Consider the following 18,682-nt stretch of genomic DNA (forward strand, 5'->3'; position numbering starts at 1 on the left):
AGCCTGGACTTCTGGTAGTTCTCTGTTGATGTGCTGTTCCAGTCGTTTTTAGATAATCTTCAGTAAAATCTTGCTTGCATGTGAAATCAGTGAGATTGTTCTGTAGTTTCCACATTCTGTTGGGTCACCTTTCTTTGGGACTAGTGCTGTTTTATCTGGAGGTACACTCTTCCACTTTGTACATCACTCTTTATCAATGTGCTGTATTTGATACCCAACAGCATAAGGCTGTGATGCTGAACCTTATGCCATTGGGTATCAAATACCAGAATGGTTTCCCAATGTGGACAGTGTTTAGTGGAGCTACCCAGTCGTAAAACAGGTTTGGAAGCATGAGTGGCATCCACTTCCTAAACCACATGCCTCTGGAAACTCTATTAACTTGGAGAAATGACCACAGTTATGGAAAAGCATTAGGTCTTTTGTTCATAGAGTTGCTACGAGTAGTGCTCAACTCGACAGCAATCAATAACATATCCATGGAATGTCATTTTTTATCATTAAAACAGTACAACAATTGCTTATGATGTATAGAAAAGAACATAAACTTTAGTTAGAATAAAATGCATAGTTTAGCCTCTCCTAAACAAACCCTGAATTCTGGTATGCTTTGAAAATTTCTGATGATACAGATAGATCAAAGATGCAAAGAGAATTCAATCACAATAAGCCCAGGACTGAAATTAAGCCAGCGGTAGGGAGGGAGGCTGACAACAGGCTAAATTATCAAATTTCTTTCATTATCATCTTTATGTACCTGTCCATAAAGGGTTAACAAAATATTCACAAGGCATTTTTAAAAGGCTTAAAATAATTGAAACTCAAAGACTTAAAGTAGAGAAGAACTACCCTCTCAAATTAGTCAGTAAAAAGGAAGCTTTTAGTAACAGTTATTTAACAGAAAAAAATCTTTTCAGTGGCATCTACTTCCTAAACAACATGCCTTTGATACATATTGATAGTTATAGAAAGGCTTCAGGCCTTTTGTTCAGAGGGTTGCTATGAGTCATGCTTGACTGAAAGGCAATCAACCACCACCACCACTGGAAAGGAACTTTTAAACCAACCATGATCACTTTACACTTGCTGAGATACTAAAACTTTAAAAATTACTGTCTACTATTATCAATAGTTGTATCCTTTAAAAATTTGGTATTTACCGATGTCATGGGATTCACGCCTTCTACACTTGGATGACAAGCTTCTGCCACAGCTCGAACATGGCCATAGCCAATGGCCGTTAACAACAGTTTGGCTATTTTAAGAGCATTGAGGTAGGCACCTCTTCGAGTTTCCATATCTGCATTTGGTAGGAAGTTGTTTCTTGTTAGCATACTCAGGACAAGGGGTAGGCCACCACTTTTTAAGAAGTGAAACTGGAAATCAGAGGAATCATCAGCCAGAGGTGCACCAGCAGGCATTAACAAGGCATACACTACCTGGGTAGGAAAAGGTGACAAAGATTGTATTAAAAGGCTCTTAAAATAATGTCAATTAAGCTTAAAAAAAAATACTAACCTCTGTTAAGTATAGCACTTGTGAGGCGGAAGGCCCAAAGAAAAGTGAATCAAGAGATGGACTAAGGCTGCTGTCTCCAAGTTTTGCATGGTCTAGACAAATAGCTCTTAGCTTTTCTATTGTTGTGCTATCTGTAACAAAAAAATGACACATAGTCAAAAGATAACTAATGTTTCATAATATTTTGAAGGTGACTTTTAATACAAAATAATAATTCAGGTAAGTTATAGGCTTAAAGTTTATAAGAAATAAATGTTCATTGAAATTAATAAAATTTAAAAAAAAGACAATCAAATCTGGAGTGTTAAGAAAAAAATTTTTTTTGAAAAAGTCAACTAGGACTATATAATTGTTCTACTTAAATGTACAAGAAGTTTCCTATTCAAAGCATTATGAGAGGAAGTAGCTCAAAGAAATAAGTACTTCTTCTCACAACTTACTGAAAAAAGGTAGTGATACTCTAGAAGGTGGGTCCTTTAAAAAAAGAAGTGCCTAATGTTTATCTCGTAAGAGTTTTCTATGACTTAACATTAAATAAAAAAATATTTTTTTAAAGTGCAATGAGAAAATATAATCCATTAGACAATTAAGCATTACTAGACATTTAAATTTGACTACTCAGTCAACTTTATAAAGATAAAACATTTCTAAGCCCTGTGACTTAAAAATACCACTTGATAAAAAAGTCATTGCCTCATCCTCCCATTAATAAAAAATAAAGATAATTAAAAGCATCATTAGGATAAATCCAAGAAAAGTGCCTATAAGTGGTCAGCTGTCCTACCATATGCAGCAATCTTTGTTGGTTTTCCCTACTTTAAACTAATAGTGTGTTATGTATCTAATTGAAACAACACGTTTTTATAGTAAAACAATTTAAAATGCCTTCTCCATGTCAGTAAGTACTCATCTCTTACATCATTTTATTGATGATTAAAGTAATAGTATGCCTCACTTACTAGTATACCAAAACGCTCTATTATTAGTTATTTAAATTACTGGAGCATCAATTACGCATCTGAAAAACTGTACCATTTCAGCTACAGGTGTAAACACTAAGGTGATGGTTCCAAAGCCTAGAGAATACTGTCATAATCAGTTACTGTGAACTGAAAATCCACCTGATGGCACCTAAGAACATTAACAAGCCTGTGAACCTAAGTGACTATGACCATGTTCATTTCATAACAAATGTCAAATACAACCTTATCATGTAGAGATAAAGATTTATTCTTTCATATTTTACATTTTTATTATAAAGTCTAAGCATGTGAATTCCAATTATGTTCACAAGGAATCTGTACATGGATCAAGTGGCAATAGTTAAGATAAAACAAGAGGATACTCTATGGTTCACTTGGAAAAAAATACCACCATACTTTTTTCAATCTGTATGCAGAATAAACTGAGATACCTGACATATCAAAAAGTATTCAGCATTAAGACTGTCAATAGCAAAATATGTTGAAACTCAAGACAACTTGATGCATGTACTGGGGGTGGGGGTGTGAAGGTCAAAAATATTACAGCCTTCATTATGGACTGCATGTACTGGGGGTGGGGTGTTAAGGTAAAAAATATTACAGCCTTCATTATGGACTGCATGTACTGGGGGTGGGGTGTGAAGGTAAAAAATATTACAGCCTTCATTATGGACTATATGTGCATGAAAAAAACAAAATTTCTCACAAGTGGACTAATAAATGGAGAAGAAACTGAAGTTGCCACGATTTCACCTTACACGGATTAATAATAAACGTTCAATAAAAGTAGCAGTAAAACCAAATATGTGTATTAGGCAAATACGCCGCACAACACTATGTTTTTTAAAAGTAAACATGTCACTTAAAGGATTAAGGTAGACCTAGACCATGGTACTTTCAAATACTCTTTAAGTAGGCAAAAAAGGAAAAAGAATTAACTCACTTAAAACTATGGTACTAAAGAATATAGAAAGCATTGGGTGCTAAAAAAAAACCACCAAAAAACCAAACATAAACACAACAACAACAAAACCCCAAACCCATGTTTTAAAGACAACTAATCAGAACGTGTTTCTCATAAAGTGAGAACAGTAAGACTGCAATTGACTAATTTTGGCTATGTCATCAGGAAAATTCAACTGCTGTAAAAGTACACCATATTTGGTAAAGTAATAGGACAAGGAAATGAGAGAGAATGATATAATGACTACAAAAATGGACAACATGAAGATGGTGCAGGAGGGGTCAGTTTTAAATTCTATTACACAAAAGACTGTTATGAATCAAAGCAGACTTGATTGATAATAATAAACAAGCCTAAAGAATAATATTGTACAGAAAACAAAGAATAGTAACAGAATACAAGCCTTGAAGCCAAAATGCCTACCTTTAAACCCGAGAATTGACATGTAAGTTACTTGACCATGATAAGTATGCCTCTGTTGATGCATCTTTAAATAGAGATGAAAATAGTAATACTTTCACAGGGATGTTGTTAGGTATCAATGCGTTAGTAAGAACGAGTTTACAATGGAATATGGTGTAATTTTTAAACTGTAACACCAAACTAGGAAAAAATTCTTGATGAAAGAATAATTAATCTGGCTTAGTCAAGTAGTACACATTTTAACCATTTATTATGCAATAATCTGCTTTCTTGATCCATGAAGGGAAATGTTAAGGGGAATTCTTTCATATAATCTAGGTACAAGAGATTAAATCACCCACACAAGATTCTGGAAGTTGTAAGTTTAATAGCAAACCAAAATAGAGCCATTTAACATCAGACAAGAATTCAGAAGACACTAAAATGAGTAAAGTTAACAAATAGATTACAAACTAAACATATGTTGTCTCATTCCTTTTAAAATCAGTTTGTGTGTGCATGTGTACACTTTCACTACCATCATTAATACATATCTTATTACCACTGTCAGAAACAAAATTTATAGCCTTTTCCTTTTCTCAGAACCTGTTTCCTTTCTTACAGAACTGAGCATGTTGAGTGCACACATCTGCACCTGTGTGTATGTAGATAAACAATCATAGTGAAAGAGTTTGCATTTGTTGAGTACTGATTTTGTGCCAAATATTAATCTAGGGATTCTTCATACATCATCTAATTTAATCTCCACAATTAAATGAAAACATTACTAGCTCAGTTTTACAGATAAGGAAATTCTGAAAGATTAAGAGAACTCATGGTTAAGGTCACAAAATTGCAACTGGAAGAATCAAGATTTGAACTCAAGTATGATTCTATAGACTGATTCTACTACATAACAATCATAAATGGCTTTTTCAAAAAAGCCCCTCTCATGATTCTTGCTTCAACTGTCTGGCAATAGTAGCACATTTTTGCCACCTGGTGGCAATATACGCAAATGAAAAGATCAAGGGTTTTGAAAATAGTTTTATGATTGTTACTTTAAAAATGATTTTTCTATTTTTGATCTACATACAAATATAAAGCAAAAGTGGCTCTTACTCAGATACTGTTAAACAATACAAATTCTAAATAATACAGCAGATTCACTTTTAAGAATTAAGGAATTGTGGGAACTCTTAGCTGGCTAAAAGTTTAATTAGTATTTCAACTGCTTATGTTCCATAGGATTTAGAAAATAGGAAAATGGTAAGGAATTGTACTGCCAACCCAAAAGCAAGTATTTTAAATCCACCGAGTGCTCCACAGGAGATAAATAGGCAATCTCCTCCTGCACAAGTTATGGTGTCTGAAAGAGGGTCAGTTATGAGTCATTTCCAATTTAAGGGCACATAACAATGTAGTAAAAGTTAGTTCTAGGGGCGTAGTCAACAGGAAACCACCAGGAGAAATACAGACTTCTCCACAGGAGAAATACAGACTTTTTCATGTAAGTCTACAGCCTCTGAAAACCTGCTGGAGGGACAGCGATGAGTCAGTTCCTACTTGGTAGCAATGAGTCGATGAGTGACTTTAGAAAGGAGATGCTGGAGAAGAAAACAATCTTAAAAAAAAAAAACCAAAGCAACAATCTTTTAAGTTATATAGGTCAAGTACATGATATATTGCATCCTAAAACATCAGTGCAACTCAAAAGGACATAAAAACAAGGGAAAACAGCAATACTAGAGAGAAGTCAATAAATTACTGAAGGTATCTTGGCTATCTAAAGTGTTTGTAGGAGACAAGAAAGGAGAGAATATTTGTGAATTCCACACAAGTACTCTAAAAAGCTAATACAAATGAATACAAAGGCCTAAAACCAGAACTGACTGACATCAAGTTTCTACACTTCCCATGAAGAAGGCAGGCCAGCAATCCTAAATCCTAGGAAGGCTGAAACTCAGCTTGACATACAGAAGGCCAAGAAGCTCCAGATCAAGTTTACCAGTTGGTGATGGCACTCTAGCCATTATGACAGAATCATGAGTCTGAGACTGAACAACAAGGCCCCAAGTTTCTAAAACCTGGCAACACAACTTACAGCACATGAAAATGAAGAGTACTCTCAAGAATGCTTCTATTGGGGGAAAAAAATTACTTCATCTAAGGATTAAGACTTCAGATAGATTAAAGAACCAGAGTGAAACCTTTTTTGCTCTTAAAATTACTTATATTGCATACTGACCACGCCCCCCCCCCAAAAACCCCGAAACACCTTACTGGATAAAAAAACTATGGTATATACCATTAGGAATAATGAATAATATATGGAAAAATCAATTAGGAAGCTCTCAAAGTTATTCTCTTAGGTATAAAAGGCAAAGTACAACAGAGTATGTAGTATCTTGCATTTTGTGTAAGAAAGCATATATTTATCTCATTTCATTAAAAACAAAACCAAAACCCAACAACTAAAACACAAAACCAAAACCACACTGTAATAAAATTTTAGGGACAGGGAGTCAGAAAAAAATAGAAACATCTAAGTATGACTTTTTGAAACCACATAACTGAGGTACAACCTATAAAATAACTGGCCTGCAAGGTCATGAACATCAATGAGACACATAAAAGATTCCAGAAAGATATCAAACATATGTTAACTAACTAAACAAAATGTTTGACTCAGAAATTTTTTTCCCCTCTAGTAGTAATGTTTCAGTGTCAATTTCAAAGTTTACATGATTATATCATGGTTATAGAGAAAAATGTGTCATTGGTTCCTTACCCTGTACAAAGACAGGTAGAGGGCTAGATCTGGACTATAGGCCATACTTTGCTAACCTTTGTTGAAGTTTCTAGTACAAAGCATGCAATTTAGAAACAGAATTTGCTATTATCTTTTATTCCTTCTGTAGCGTGCAGTTTTTTTTTGTGGTTGCCGTGAGGCTGAACACTGTGACACTGATATGTGTCAAATGCGTTAATGGTTGGCTACCCAATGCGGACAGAGTGGGGTGGAGCTCCCCGATTAAAACAAGCTTAGTTAGGAAGAGGAGTGGAATCCACTTCCATATTAGCTTACCTCCGGAAACCCATGAACCTGGAGAGAGGATGCATTGAGGACTCTCCTTCATAGGGTCGCTATGAGTCGCCTGCAACTCGACGGCACTCAACAACAATAACATCAACATAGAGAGAGAGATCAGCCGGCCCAGTGGACAGAAAGCAATGCTACCAATCCAAAGGTGGGTGACTTTTAATCTGCGGTCCTTGGGCCTGTCTTTCATTCTTTTTGTTCAGACATTCCTCCAGGTCACATAGCCCTGGTATACAAGTTGTTATACAGTGGTAACTTGTAGTTGCCGTGAGGCTGAACACTTGTGACACTGATATGTGTCAAATGCGTTAACAGTTTATTACCCAACGCAGATAGAGATTGGAGTGGAGCTCCCTGATTACAACAAGCTTGGAAGGAGGAGTGGCATCCACTTCCATAATAGCTTGCCTCTGGAAACCCTATGAACCTGGAGAGAGGATGAAAGGCACCCAAGCATTGAGGACTCTCCTTCATAGGGTCGCTATGAATCACCTGCGACGAGAACGGCACTTAACAACAGCAGCAGCATGTAGTTTATAAAATTTTTAGGAAGGGAATCTTACCTGGGGGCATAAGTTTCATAAGTACTCTTGCTCCATCTCTAAGAGGTGGCATGTTTAGGCTGCTACCTAAATCTGCAACTTGCCAAAGGAAAGAGATGTATCTGGGATGCAGTGACATTATCTACAACAAAAAATACACAATACGTTTACATGCAAATTAATACAAAATAAAAAAGTCCTCAAAATAAATTTGTTAATCTTTATGCTTTTTTGCTTATGACACTTACACTCTCTGAAATGTTTTGCCTTTCCTATATTCTTACCTTTACAATACTTTCATCAGAGTACATAACCCACACTAACTCTAGAAATTTGTGTTAACTCACTATTTTGCTAAATTATTTTTTATACAGTACTTAACTCAGATGCTATCCTAAAAATGTTACTGTCTTCTACTAGTCAAATTCCTAATTTCATTATCAAAGAGAGCCAAATTTTTCTGATACTGGAGTGGCTGCTATTACTGTTAAGAATTAAAAACCTTGGAAATGGAAGAAAGAGTTACTGTTTCTTTAGATACAAGATACACATCATTCACTATCTGAGAAAAGAGTGTAGAGTTTTATAATGAAACAGTTTTAAAAAATAAACTTATTTCATCAAATTTATATCTCAGTGTGTTATAAATAAATGGAATATATAAAATAGTAAAAAATTTCTATATAAACATAAAAAAATCACATCTTTTTCCAGGTGATAACTTGACTATATATTAAACCATAAGCTACTCATGGGGAGAAAAAAAACAAATCATCCTATATAGCTGTTCTATACATCTTTCTATTTCCAAAGAACTTAGGTATAATGCTTTGCATATAATAGCACAAGATTGTATCTACTCACCACGCCAGGTAAACAGCTTTCCACTTCAGGATTGGGCCCGTCACTGTAATGATTACCATGGTTTCCAGGAGATCCAGTGGAAGAGTCAGATGAACTGTCAGGACTTGAAGGCATATTGGAACTTATTTGTGTAAGTTTGGCTGTAATAAGCTGAAAATGAAAAATTATCATTATCACGACAGTATCAAAGATGAGGAAAATTATTTATAAAGAACACGACCTCAGTGATATACAAAACAATTAAAAATTACTTGTCATTTTGGAATATGAAATGTTGCTTAACATAACCATTTAAAAACCAAAACTATCCAAGTATTTAAAGAATCACAATGCCTATTTACTTGGTGTTACAACCAAATCATGTCAAACAGAAATGCTTAGAACAGTACATACTAAATAAAATTCAGATTTTAATTGCTTGAAAACTGTGATTATGTGTACTTACCGATTTATCTTTTAAGTTTAATTGCCCAATTAGCTTTCTATCATCTGCAGAATCTATTAGCTCACCACCAACAAAAAGCTCAATTTTCGTATGGGCTACATTGGCCTTGATACGATTGAGAATACAACGCCGTACTGAACCAATTGTATCATTTGTATGAGACCATACATCCAAGTCATCAACTTGCCTGCCTTGGTTTGGAAATCGAACTATAAAAGACAGGTGTTTACCACGAAATGCTCTAGAAGGGGGGGAGGGGGAAAGAACATCGAAATGTTGGTGATAAGAAAATAAAACAGGTAAATCATGCTAAAGTTTTTGACTACACAAGAGAAAAGGTAAAAGGTGGTATTTGTATTATCTCAGAAACATTATATTGCCCCTTCTAACTACAAATGTTATAAGGAAGCTTTAAAATACAACAGAATCATATTTTATTTGCATCACTCTGACTTCTGGCTGCAAGAATTTGAGTATCAATAAAAATGCCAAGATGGACAATTTTTCTAAAAAATTCATCCTGAAACAGTATTTTTTTTTCTCTTCCCGGGGGGTTATAAACAACATATTAGTAGTACTAATAGCTTTATATATGTCATAGTTAACAGAAAATACATATAAATTTTCCTTCTTTAAGGAAAATTACTGATAGCACTCATGTTTTAAACATCTCTAAACTATATCATTTTAGTTACTAAGTGATTGAGTCTGTAAGAGAAATTTAAGGAGACCTTTAAAAATGTCTTGATGAACTGGTCATCTGCCAAAGTAGCAAGTATTTCAATTACTCATCAACTCATCATTATGCGACTGTTTTTAGTTAGGTAATATATAAACATTTGAATTGCAAACTAACAATGTGACATTTAATAGACTTTTCCAATAAAGAGAACAGTAGATTTAATTAAAATGAGAATGGCTTTTTGGTTTAGAATGAGAATTCAAAACCAAAAATGATGCAAGGATATGCAACACACACAGAGGACATAAAAATCTATCATTATAAAATAACTAGTAAAATGCAAATGTTTTTATAATTGGCAGAACACCACTTTTTTATTGTTTAATATTCTTCCTTTTACCTGCATACTTTTTGCTGTTGTTGTTGACTGCCTTCAAGTCGAGCACGACTCAGCAATCCTATGAAAAAGAGGTCTAAAGCCTTTCTGTAACTATTGAAATTTATGAAAGTTCATAGAGTTTTCAGAGGCACGTTGTTTAGGAAAAAAATCAAATGGCTGCGAAAATATTCCAAGTCTAGAAATTAGTACTAGTCACAAACCTTGACATTGGTAAAATTGTTCTCTCCTCATGATAATCGCTGTCACATTCATTTATATATTCCCTCAAAACAGTTAATACTCGAACCATTCGAATCGCTTCCTGTCTTGCACAATTAATACTGTCTTTGTCACCATCCAAAACACACAATGTGTCATAGGAGGCTTTTAAACGATCAAAGCAAGATTGAATAAAGTCTTCATGGATCACCACCTACAAATAAAGCATCACATTAAAAACAATTTTCAAGTTGTTTTGTAAAGTAGCTTACATAGTCTATATTGATAATAAAATATTAACGGGAGGCTAGGCTCTCTAAATTAACAAGTATAAACTAGACAATAAACTTCAGAATCAAGTTGTTAGTATCAAGTCATACTAAGCCACATCTCTTGCCAATTCAACATACAATAAATACTTACAGTAAAAATCCTCTCTGCACAACAAATAACGTCAATTACCTCAAGATAACTGTCAAGGCAAGAGTCATCTAGCCAGCAATTTCTTTAAGAGAAATAGGGACTAAATAGTCTTGATATATTCTTAATATAAGTTGAGACCAAAAAAATTTCATTTTGAATTCAAGTAAAACAAATCTTAAAAGCTAAATAGTTCTGTCAATCAGAATTTTAATTTGTGCAATTTTAATGAAACACCTCAATTCTCTCACCTGATTGACCTGTAACCTTGGACCAAGGTTTGTGTATATCTCTTTAAGGAGATCTATAGCTCTGCTGGCGATATCATCATTACTCTGAATCACAACCTAGGTGCAAAAAGATTTCAGCATTAATATCTTTAGTAGATCCTCAGTTTTTGTTAGTAGTGAATAATCTAATGTTGACTTTGATAATCAGGTAAGAAAAGCAGACCAAAAGAAAGAATATATTTAAAAGTCAAATTCTTGAATAAAGTAACTTAAAAATGATAGACATAAATCTGTTTTGACCTGTATTATTTAGCTTCTCACTTCTGTCAGTATATTTTTATTATGCTTCTGAAGTTTAAAACTTTGAAGTATTTTAGTCTATAGTTTTCAGAGACATGTTTTATACCCCAATTCAATTAGGAATGATGTAAAAAGTCATACTTTTAAAACTAGAAGTATAGTAATACCATGGAATGAGAAAGATTGGCCTTAAGTAGACCATAGGATAAATGTAAATAATGGCAGGAAATGTATACATACATATTTCTTTTTTTTCTATATTTTATTAATTTTCATAAACATTTACATTTACAGAGATTTTGGGTTTCCATTCATTCACTGTTGCACTATTCTCTCTACCCTCCTCCCAGTTTGTTCTTGTCCAAGTGCCACAGTGCTTGTCAAAGCCAGTTCTGATTAATCTTCTTTGTCAGTGTGTCCTTTGCCATTCCCTATCACTCCTCCCTGAGAGAGACTTCACCCTGAGTCATAAGGAAAAGGGGATGGCGTATTCTCTTAGCTACTTCCTGCTGAAAAGCACGACTTTTCTGTCTTATTTGAACAGACTTTAATGGTTAATAAAACTTACACTGACAGTGAGAAAGCAGATGGCATTTAATAAACGTGGGGTGGGGGGGAAACAGTAACTTCAAGACATTAAGAATATCAGTAATAGATGAAGGGTAAATGACAAAAGAAACGAACAATTTCTACTCTAGACTGCTGGGACCAGCATCAGACTAAAGTACATACATATTCACTCCTATGTAAAATTATCATTCTTCATTCGACAAAACTTGAGATAATGTCTTTTTACTTTTCACTTACCCTCCAAAGGTAGTCCAAACCTATTAACTCCAAATCATCCATCATATAGGCTCTTCTTTTTGCTACTAACTTTCCTTCTCGACAATTCACAGCTTTGAAGAATCGCTCGAAACATTTCATCCCATTTTCAGTCAAAAGGGATGGATCAAGCTGAAGCACATTACTTTCAAAGAAGTCTTTGTTAATATCAGGATCTAAGTCTGGTTCATCCCCCATCAACTTGGAATACCATTTAAAACAAGCTTCACGATCACAAAGGTAAACTGCATTCTCCGCTAAGCATTTCCATATTTGCTTTGCTTGAGGTGCACAGAGCCACAGCTGGCCATCCTTTAACAAAAATCTGAAATGACATAAATAGTAGCCATTAAAACATAAAAGTTCAAACTCACTGCCATTGAGTTGATTCAGACTCTAGCAAGCTTCCATCAAATTTCTGAGACAGGCTATTTTCTCTGTCACCAGAGTTGCCTTTTGTTTAGCAGCATAATATGAAATAGTTAAAGAGATTAGGATCTGCATAGTTTTATCCTAAGGACAAATCTATTTGGATATGTGTAAAATAATAGATTATATTTTTCAGTATAGGTTCACAAAAAGTTTCAAAAACATTGTAGTCTCACCTTTATGGGTATTTATAAATAACAAAATTATTAATGTAATCCTTTCACAAGCATATATTGGACATTTACTAGGTGCCAGTAATTCTGCCAAGTGCTTATACCCAAATATGAATGAGAGACTTCTTTCCTACATGGAAAAATCATTTAGTCTTTGAAATCACTAATTTTAAAGGTATTTTAAGAAGTCATTTCAGTTAAAATATAGATTTCGTATCTGGTTCTGATTTGAGAGCAATCTTGAGCTTTGATCCTGCTTTTATGGCATAAGGAATTCGAGGTGTTCGAGCATGTCAGAGATGAGGAGGAGGGTAGAATAGATCTGCTGTTCATGGGATCACTATGAGTAGTATGCAACTTGATAGGACATAACAAAAGTGGTAAAGAGTTGTGCTGTAAACCCAAAGGCACAAATCCACAGCTGCTCCTGAGAGAAAGATGAGCAATCTCCTCCTATGAGATTTACTGCCTCTGAAAATCATCACCCAGAGGGGCAACGATGTGTCAGCTCCAAATTCATGGTACATAACAACACATATGGTGCAGTGTTACGTGTTGCCTTGCTAACGGAATTCACCATATTCTTGGTGACATATTGGCAGACTCCTCCAGTAAAGATTTACAACCTCACAAACCTGATAGGATGCTGCTATGAGTCAAAATCAACTAGACAACAATGGGTTGGGTTGGTTTATGTGACATTATTGGAGAATTTAAGCAACAATTCCTCATTTATCCACAAAGTGAGGTTACAAAGATCAGGTCATTACATGAAAAATAAGCTTGCTTTATGTGAAAACAGTACATCATTATGTAACAGCCAGATTAATGCCATAAATACCTGCTAAAACATTGAGAATTATAGCTCAGATAAATTAACATAAACGTAAAGCAACACAGTCAATGTAGCTGAAGTGTTGGCATGCCATTACTATTCATTATTTGCACATTGATAATGTAAAACAATGCAAATTGTCAGGGAACAGAAAACAGCTGGTAAGTAACATTCACATAACCTATTGATATGTAAGAGATAAAACAGCTTAATTTTTAATGCTTTCAATCTAGTGTCACTCACTCAATACCAGATCATATTTAAAAAACTACCCAGTCTGTCTTATAAATGACAAAACAGCTCATTTTATTCTGAGTAAGCCATTCCTAGCTAATAATGTAACAGTTATTATGCCCAGTTACAGAATAAGTGCACATTGTGAAGCTTCCTCTCCAAGTATATTTAAATCCTAATCCTAGGACAACATGAATACTGCTGTTTGCAAAGGATTTTTCCTCCCTTTAAGATAACCCTTCTTTCCACAACCGCCCCCATTGTGTACTGATTGGCAGAGGAGGAGATAGCCCCTCCTTCTCCAGCAGAGCATCTGGTGGATTAGAACCGCACGCCTTTGGTACTGCAGTGCAGCTTATTGCCACTAAGCCACCAGAGCTTCCTCAAGATAACCCTTCTTTAAATCAAAATCCCACACAGAAAGTCAAATGTGTAAAATAATAGTGGAGCTTCCCCAGCTGTTCAAATGAGAAAGAAATCGAGAATGTGGAAACGGAATTCTCCATTCTTTGTTCAAAAACCTTTAAAATACCTCCTAAAAAGCCCTTAAAGGATCTAAAATAAGTTGGAAAAATCACTCGTCTAATAAAAAATTAGACTTTGAAGTAAAAAAAGATTTAACTGAGTAACCTATCTCCATCAAATATAGTTATGATTCTGAACAAAGTACTTTGACTAAACGGAATCTTCTTTCTCTTACTAATAAAATATGAATAACACCTATTTACGTTGCTATGTTTACGTGTAACCTGTTTATTTAACATAAGGGTAAATAGAAAAGTAGGCATTAAATGTTAGCTTTCTCTCTTCTATAAACTGCCATAAATCACCTAATAGGTACTAAAAGAGCACAGTCTAGAATGAGTGCTTTGATTTTTTTCCTTTTGATTTTCTGTTTAGTAAACCTAAGAAACACAACACATGCCAATCAATAACCACGGCACATTATGACACTGACTTGTAACCTGGGCTGACAGATCTTTCTATCCATGTGTTAAAGTATAAAACCAATAAACAAAAATACTGTAGACAAATAGAAGACATCTTTGAGTACAGTGGCTGGCATTTTTCTGCAGTTAAAATTATTATGTAAATACTTAAGTTTCCTCTCCATAAATTAAGCATGGAGTGTAATAACTAAAAAGACTAAAGCTGCCTTTTCCTAAGGGATTCAGGATCAAGAGGTTATTGGACAAGGAACAAGGAAAATTGCTCCATGACTATTTGGATTTGAATGGGAACTGTTAATAAAATCAAGTACAACTCCAACAGAAGACATTAAGAACGAACCCAAGCTTGGCATGTAAGGAAATGACCCATGTGATGGTACATTTATTTACCTAAGTTCACTGGTTTTCTACTGTTATCAAGTCTAAAATTCCTCCAAGGTCTAGACCAATGGTATATGTACACTGAGAAGCTGCTGGGTTTTCCCACTGTTTGTGTATTTCCACATTAAGAGAGTGACTAATGAACACGTGGGACTAAGGGTTCGTTGTTGTTGTTGTTGTTATGTGCCGTCGAGTCGCCTGCGACTCATAGCGACCCTATGTACAACAGCCCTAAACTCCGCTCTGTCCTGTGCCAATCGCACTGTCTCTGACACACCCATCCCAATCACCCCAGTCACTGAATCAATCCCACCTCATAGAGGGCCTTCGTAGGGGAGAAAAAAATTATCCCGTGAATGAACATAAAAGGAACTCTATCCAAATGTTTAAAATATGTTCTCAAATACTGCAAACCTCCCCCAAAACCAAAAACACCCAAACCAAACAAGTTTAAATCCAGACATTAATATTAGTATTTAATAATGACCACAAAGAGAAATGTCATATGATTTTTAGGCTATGATGGGAAGATGTTCAACTTCATGGAGAAAGGGATACCTAACAAATTGCCTATACAGAACATTAACTCTGCATTCCTTATCTAGGTCTTAAAGAGAGCAACATCAATCGTTAACATACCTAAGGAAGTTAAGCCGTTCCTGGACTTCTTGAACATGACTGTATCTACTTCCTAGCCTCACAGTTTGTGGATCATAGTCTTCATGGTCTACAAATAAAAAACAGAAGAATCATGATTTAAACTGCTGTCTTTTATCAAGGGAAATGAAGTCAATTAAAAACTTATCTGTAAAAAGCAATCCAGGATGTATTAAGAACTCTATCTTGGGCTTTATGGTACATGTCAGTGTGTGCCAAAGAATGTTAATTTTGTAAGCCCTTTTGAAAATGGTAAAATAACTGAAGTCTTAAAACAGTGAGTTTCTTCTCTGAACAAAATCTTGACACATTATAAAGCCCAAACTTTTAAGAATTGGAAAAGATCCCTGTCAAAGGTTCAAAACATGAACAACTTTCATCAAAGCACATAAGCAAAAGTGCAACCAACTTTTAAAGAGACTGCCCCAATTACAGAAATAATTAAGCATTATTCTATTATATATAAACTTTCTTATCTAGTCTTAAAGCATTGGATTATAAACTTTCAGCAGTTGCTTTTTTTACTTGCTGTGTGCCATTGAATCGGATCCGACTGGCATAGGAGATTGTCCCTCCTTCTCCAGCAGAGCATCAGGTGGATCCTAAACATGCGCCTTTGGGATTGCAGTGCAGCTCCTTGCCACTAGGCCACCAGAACTCCCTAAGCAGATGCCTTTTTAAAACCAAGTTCATACAAAGCTCTGCATACTTGGCAGGTTACTTTTTACGGCTGTTGTTGCTGCATGCCATCGAATTGAAGCAGACTCCAGCAGATTTATAGAGGCAGTAAATTACACAGGAGGCAATTACTCATCTTTCTTTTATGGAGAAGCTAGTGGATTCGAACTGCATGTCTTTAGGATTACAGTATAGCTTCTTAGCACTGGGCCACAAGAGCTTCCTGTTTATTAGTGGTGACCTTTTGTAATTTTAACATCAATCTTTAAATGTAATACAAGAATTCCCTTATAGCCTTCATCCAGATTTACAATTTATACTTTGATTAGACACCATGTATGTATGTATATGTGTATCATTTACCTATACTTGTTAGAGACAGGTTTCTTTATCCTACTTTTAAATGTGTATCTTCTAAAAAGGATAGTTTCTTAAATGATCACAGTGGAGTAGTCCATAGGGTGTTATGCTGCTAACCCAAAAGCTGTTAACACAAAAGCTCTCTGTTGGTTTCGATTCATCAGCAGCTCTACAAGAGTAAGATGGGCAAATATCTATGTGATTTACAACCTTGGAAACTTAATGGAGCATCAGCTATGAGTTGGTTCTTAACGGCAATGAAATGGAATTTACCAAACACTGAAGTGCTTTTCTACCAGTGTTTGATAAGTGCTATTTCATCACCACAAAGAACCAATTCATACACATTACTAACATTTTGAGTCTGACAATTCTCAGTCGTGGAGGTATATTCTGTGTCTTATAAGATGTACACCAGCATTTTAAACTAGTCACTCTCCTCCATCCTCGAAGAAATATTAAAATAATGCCAAATATCCACCTAAAAAAACTAATCCATAACCTGTATTTATGCTTAATTAATCTTCTGATTATAACCTTTATCCTTTTTCTTCCAAGTCCAAGACTAAATACGCATTGCCTATTTCTTACCTTTTTAGCTTTATATCTTCAACATTCATAAATTCCTCGAAATTTTTGAAAACTATATGCCAATTTTGTTAAATGTTCCTCAAATTAGGCTTTCTAATGCTTCATGATCAGATTCTAGTTTTCAGAAATGATGACTGGTATGCCTCAATACATCATTATCAGAAGGCATATCCTGCCAATCTGTGGCATTACATAATTGTTCATCAATTACTTGGTTAAGATGCTGTCTTTTTTTTTCCTGATCAAGCCCAAATTTATTCGATGAATTCTGCTATTAAGATGCTTTCTTGACTTATAAAAGTATTCCTCTCTTTATAACTAATAAGTGGGGAATTTTTTTGGGACAATATAAACACCGAGTTTTTTTCCTTTTTATTTTGAGTGTGTGTACCGTCAAATAGGATCTGATCATTAGAGGAGATTGTCCCTCCTTCTCCAGCAGAGCATCTGGTGGATTTGAACCTTTGGGATTGCAGTGAAGCTTCTTGCCACTAGGCCACCAGAGTTCTCCAATATCCAGTTTCTTATGAAACTTTTAGTCTTACTTTCTATCATTACCTCCTTTTATTCTTCAAGTGGTAACTTTACTCATAAGGAAATAAAATGATACGGCATAAAATGGTACAACATTCTATGAAAAATCTAATAAAAAAAGAGGTGTTTTGTTTGTTTTCCAGAAACTTCATCCCTTTACGTTAAATAAGAACAGAGAATTCTTCTAACTACAGAAAAGTTTCTAGGTTGTCAAAATATAAGATATGCTATTTGGCAGTTGGCACTGTATACACTCAGCTCAAAACATACTAAATTTGTTAGTTAAATTAGGTTATGTGCCGTCGAGTCACCTGCGACTCATTGCAACCCTATGCACAACAGCCCTAAACCCTGCTCTATCCCGTGCCAATCTTACTGTCTTGGACGCACCTACTCTCATTACCCAAGTCACTGAATCAATCCACCTCTTTGAGGGTCTTCCTCTCCTGCACTGTCCCTCCACTCTCCAAAGCATGATGTCTGTCCCCTCCAAGGACTGATCCCATTTTGCAACATGTCCAAAGTATGCCAGATGAAGCTTCAGAATCTTTGCCTCCAAGGAGCAGCCTGACTTCACCCTAGGTAATCTATTTCTGATTTACACTGTCAAGATAGCAAATTTTCCACTGAAAACAGAAGGAATTAGGTGATACTATATTCATATGATTATGAAAATGTGTAGGAAGAAGTGCTAACAGCTTATACAGTGGTTGTCATTATAAACTGTAAGTTGCCCATTTTCAGAATTCAATACAAAAAGGGCTACTTTTCAAAATTATCTTTCATTCCCATACTATAAAATTCACCTAATTAGTATTATTGTCATGACAGGAGTCCAGAATGTAGGCTGCACAGTGGAGTGGACTTGAGGGGGAGGGATTACATAATAATGAAAGTGTTTTTCTTTTACTTTTTAAGAAGAGTGAAATGGAGGGGAGGGGGTGGGTCAGGAGAAAAGTCCAACAATGAATGAATGGGAAACCC

At 35.1% G+C, this 18,682-nt stretch overlaps 1 protein-coding gene across 2 annotated transcripts in view; it reads right to left on the minus strand.

Moving 5' to 3' along the window:
• The window catches only part of USP9X (ubiquitin specific peptidase 9, X-linked), an 87,389-nt gene that overhangs the window by 39,966 nt on the left and 28,741 nt on the right, over positions 1–18,682 (minus strand). For both annotated transcript variants that reach the window (XM_006894983.1, XM_006894984.1), the window contains exons 14-22: positions 15,518–15,605; positions 11,859–12,201; positions 10,773–10,868; positions 10,104–10,315; positions 8,822–9,062; positions 8,377–8,526; positions 7,534–7,654; positions 1,519–1,649; positions 1,161–1,439 (exon numbers count right to left, since the gene is read on the minus strand). In XM_006894983.1, the coding sequence (XP_006895045.1) occupies positions 1,161–1,439; positions 1,519–1,649; positions 7,534–7,654; positions 8,377–8,526; positions 8,822–9,062; positions 10,104–10,315; positions 10,773–10,868; positions 11,859–12,201; positions 15,518–15,605 (1,661 nt within the window). The remainder of the gene's footprint in view (positions 1–1,160; positions 1,440–1,518; positions 1,650–7,533; positions 7,655–8,376; positions 8,527–8,821; positions 9,063–10,103; positions 10,316–10,772; positions 10,869–11,858; positions 12,202–15,517; positions 15,606–18,682) is intronic.

Source organism: Elephantulus edwardii, unplaced genomic scaffold (assembly GCF_000299155.1).
Source record: "Elephantulus edwardii isolate Elephantulus edwardi_28Jun2011 unplaced genomic scaffold, EleEdw1.0 scaffold00152, whole genome shotgun sequence".
Lineage (NCBI taxonomy): Eukaryota > Metazoa > Chordata > Mammalia > Macroscelidea > Macroscelididae > Elephantulus > Elephantulus edwardii.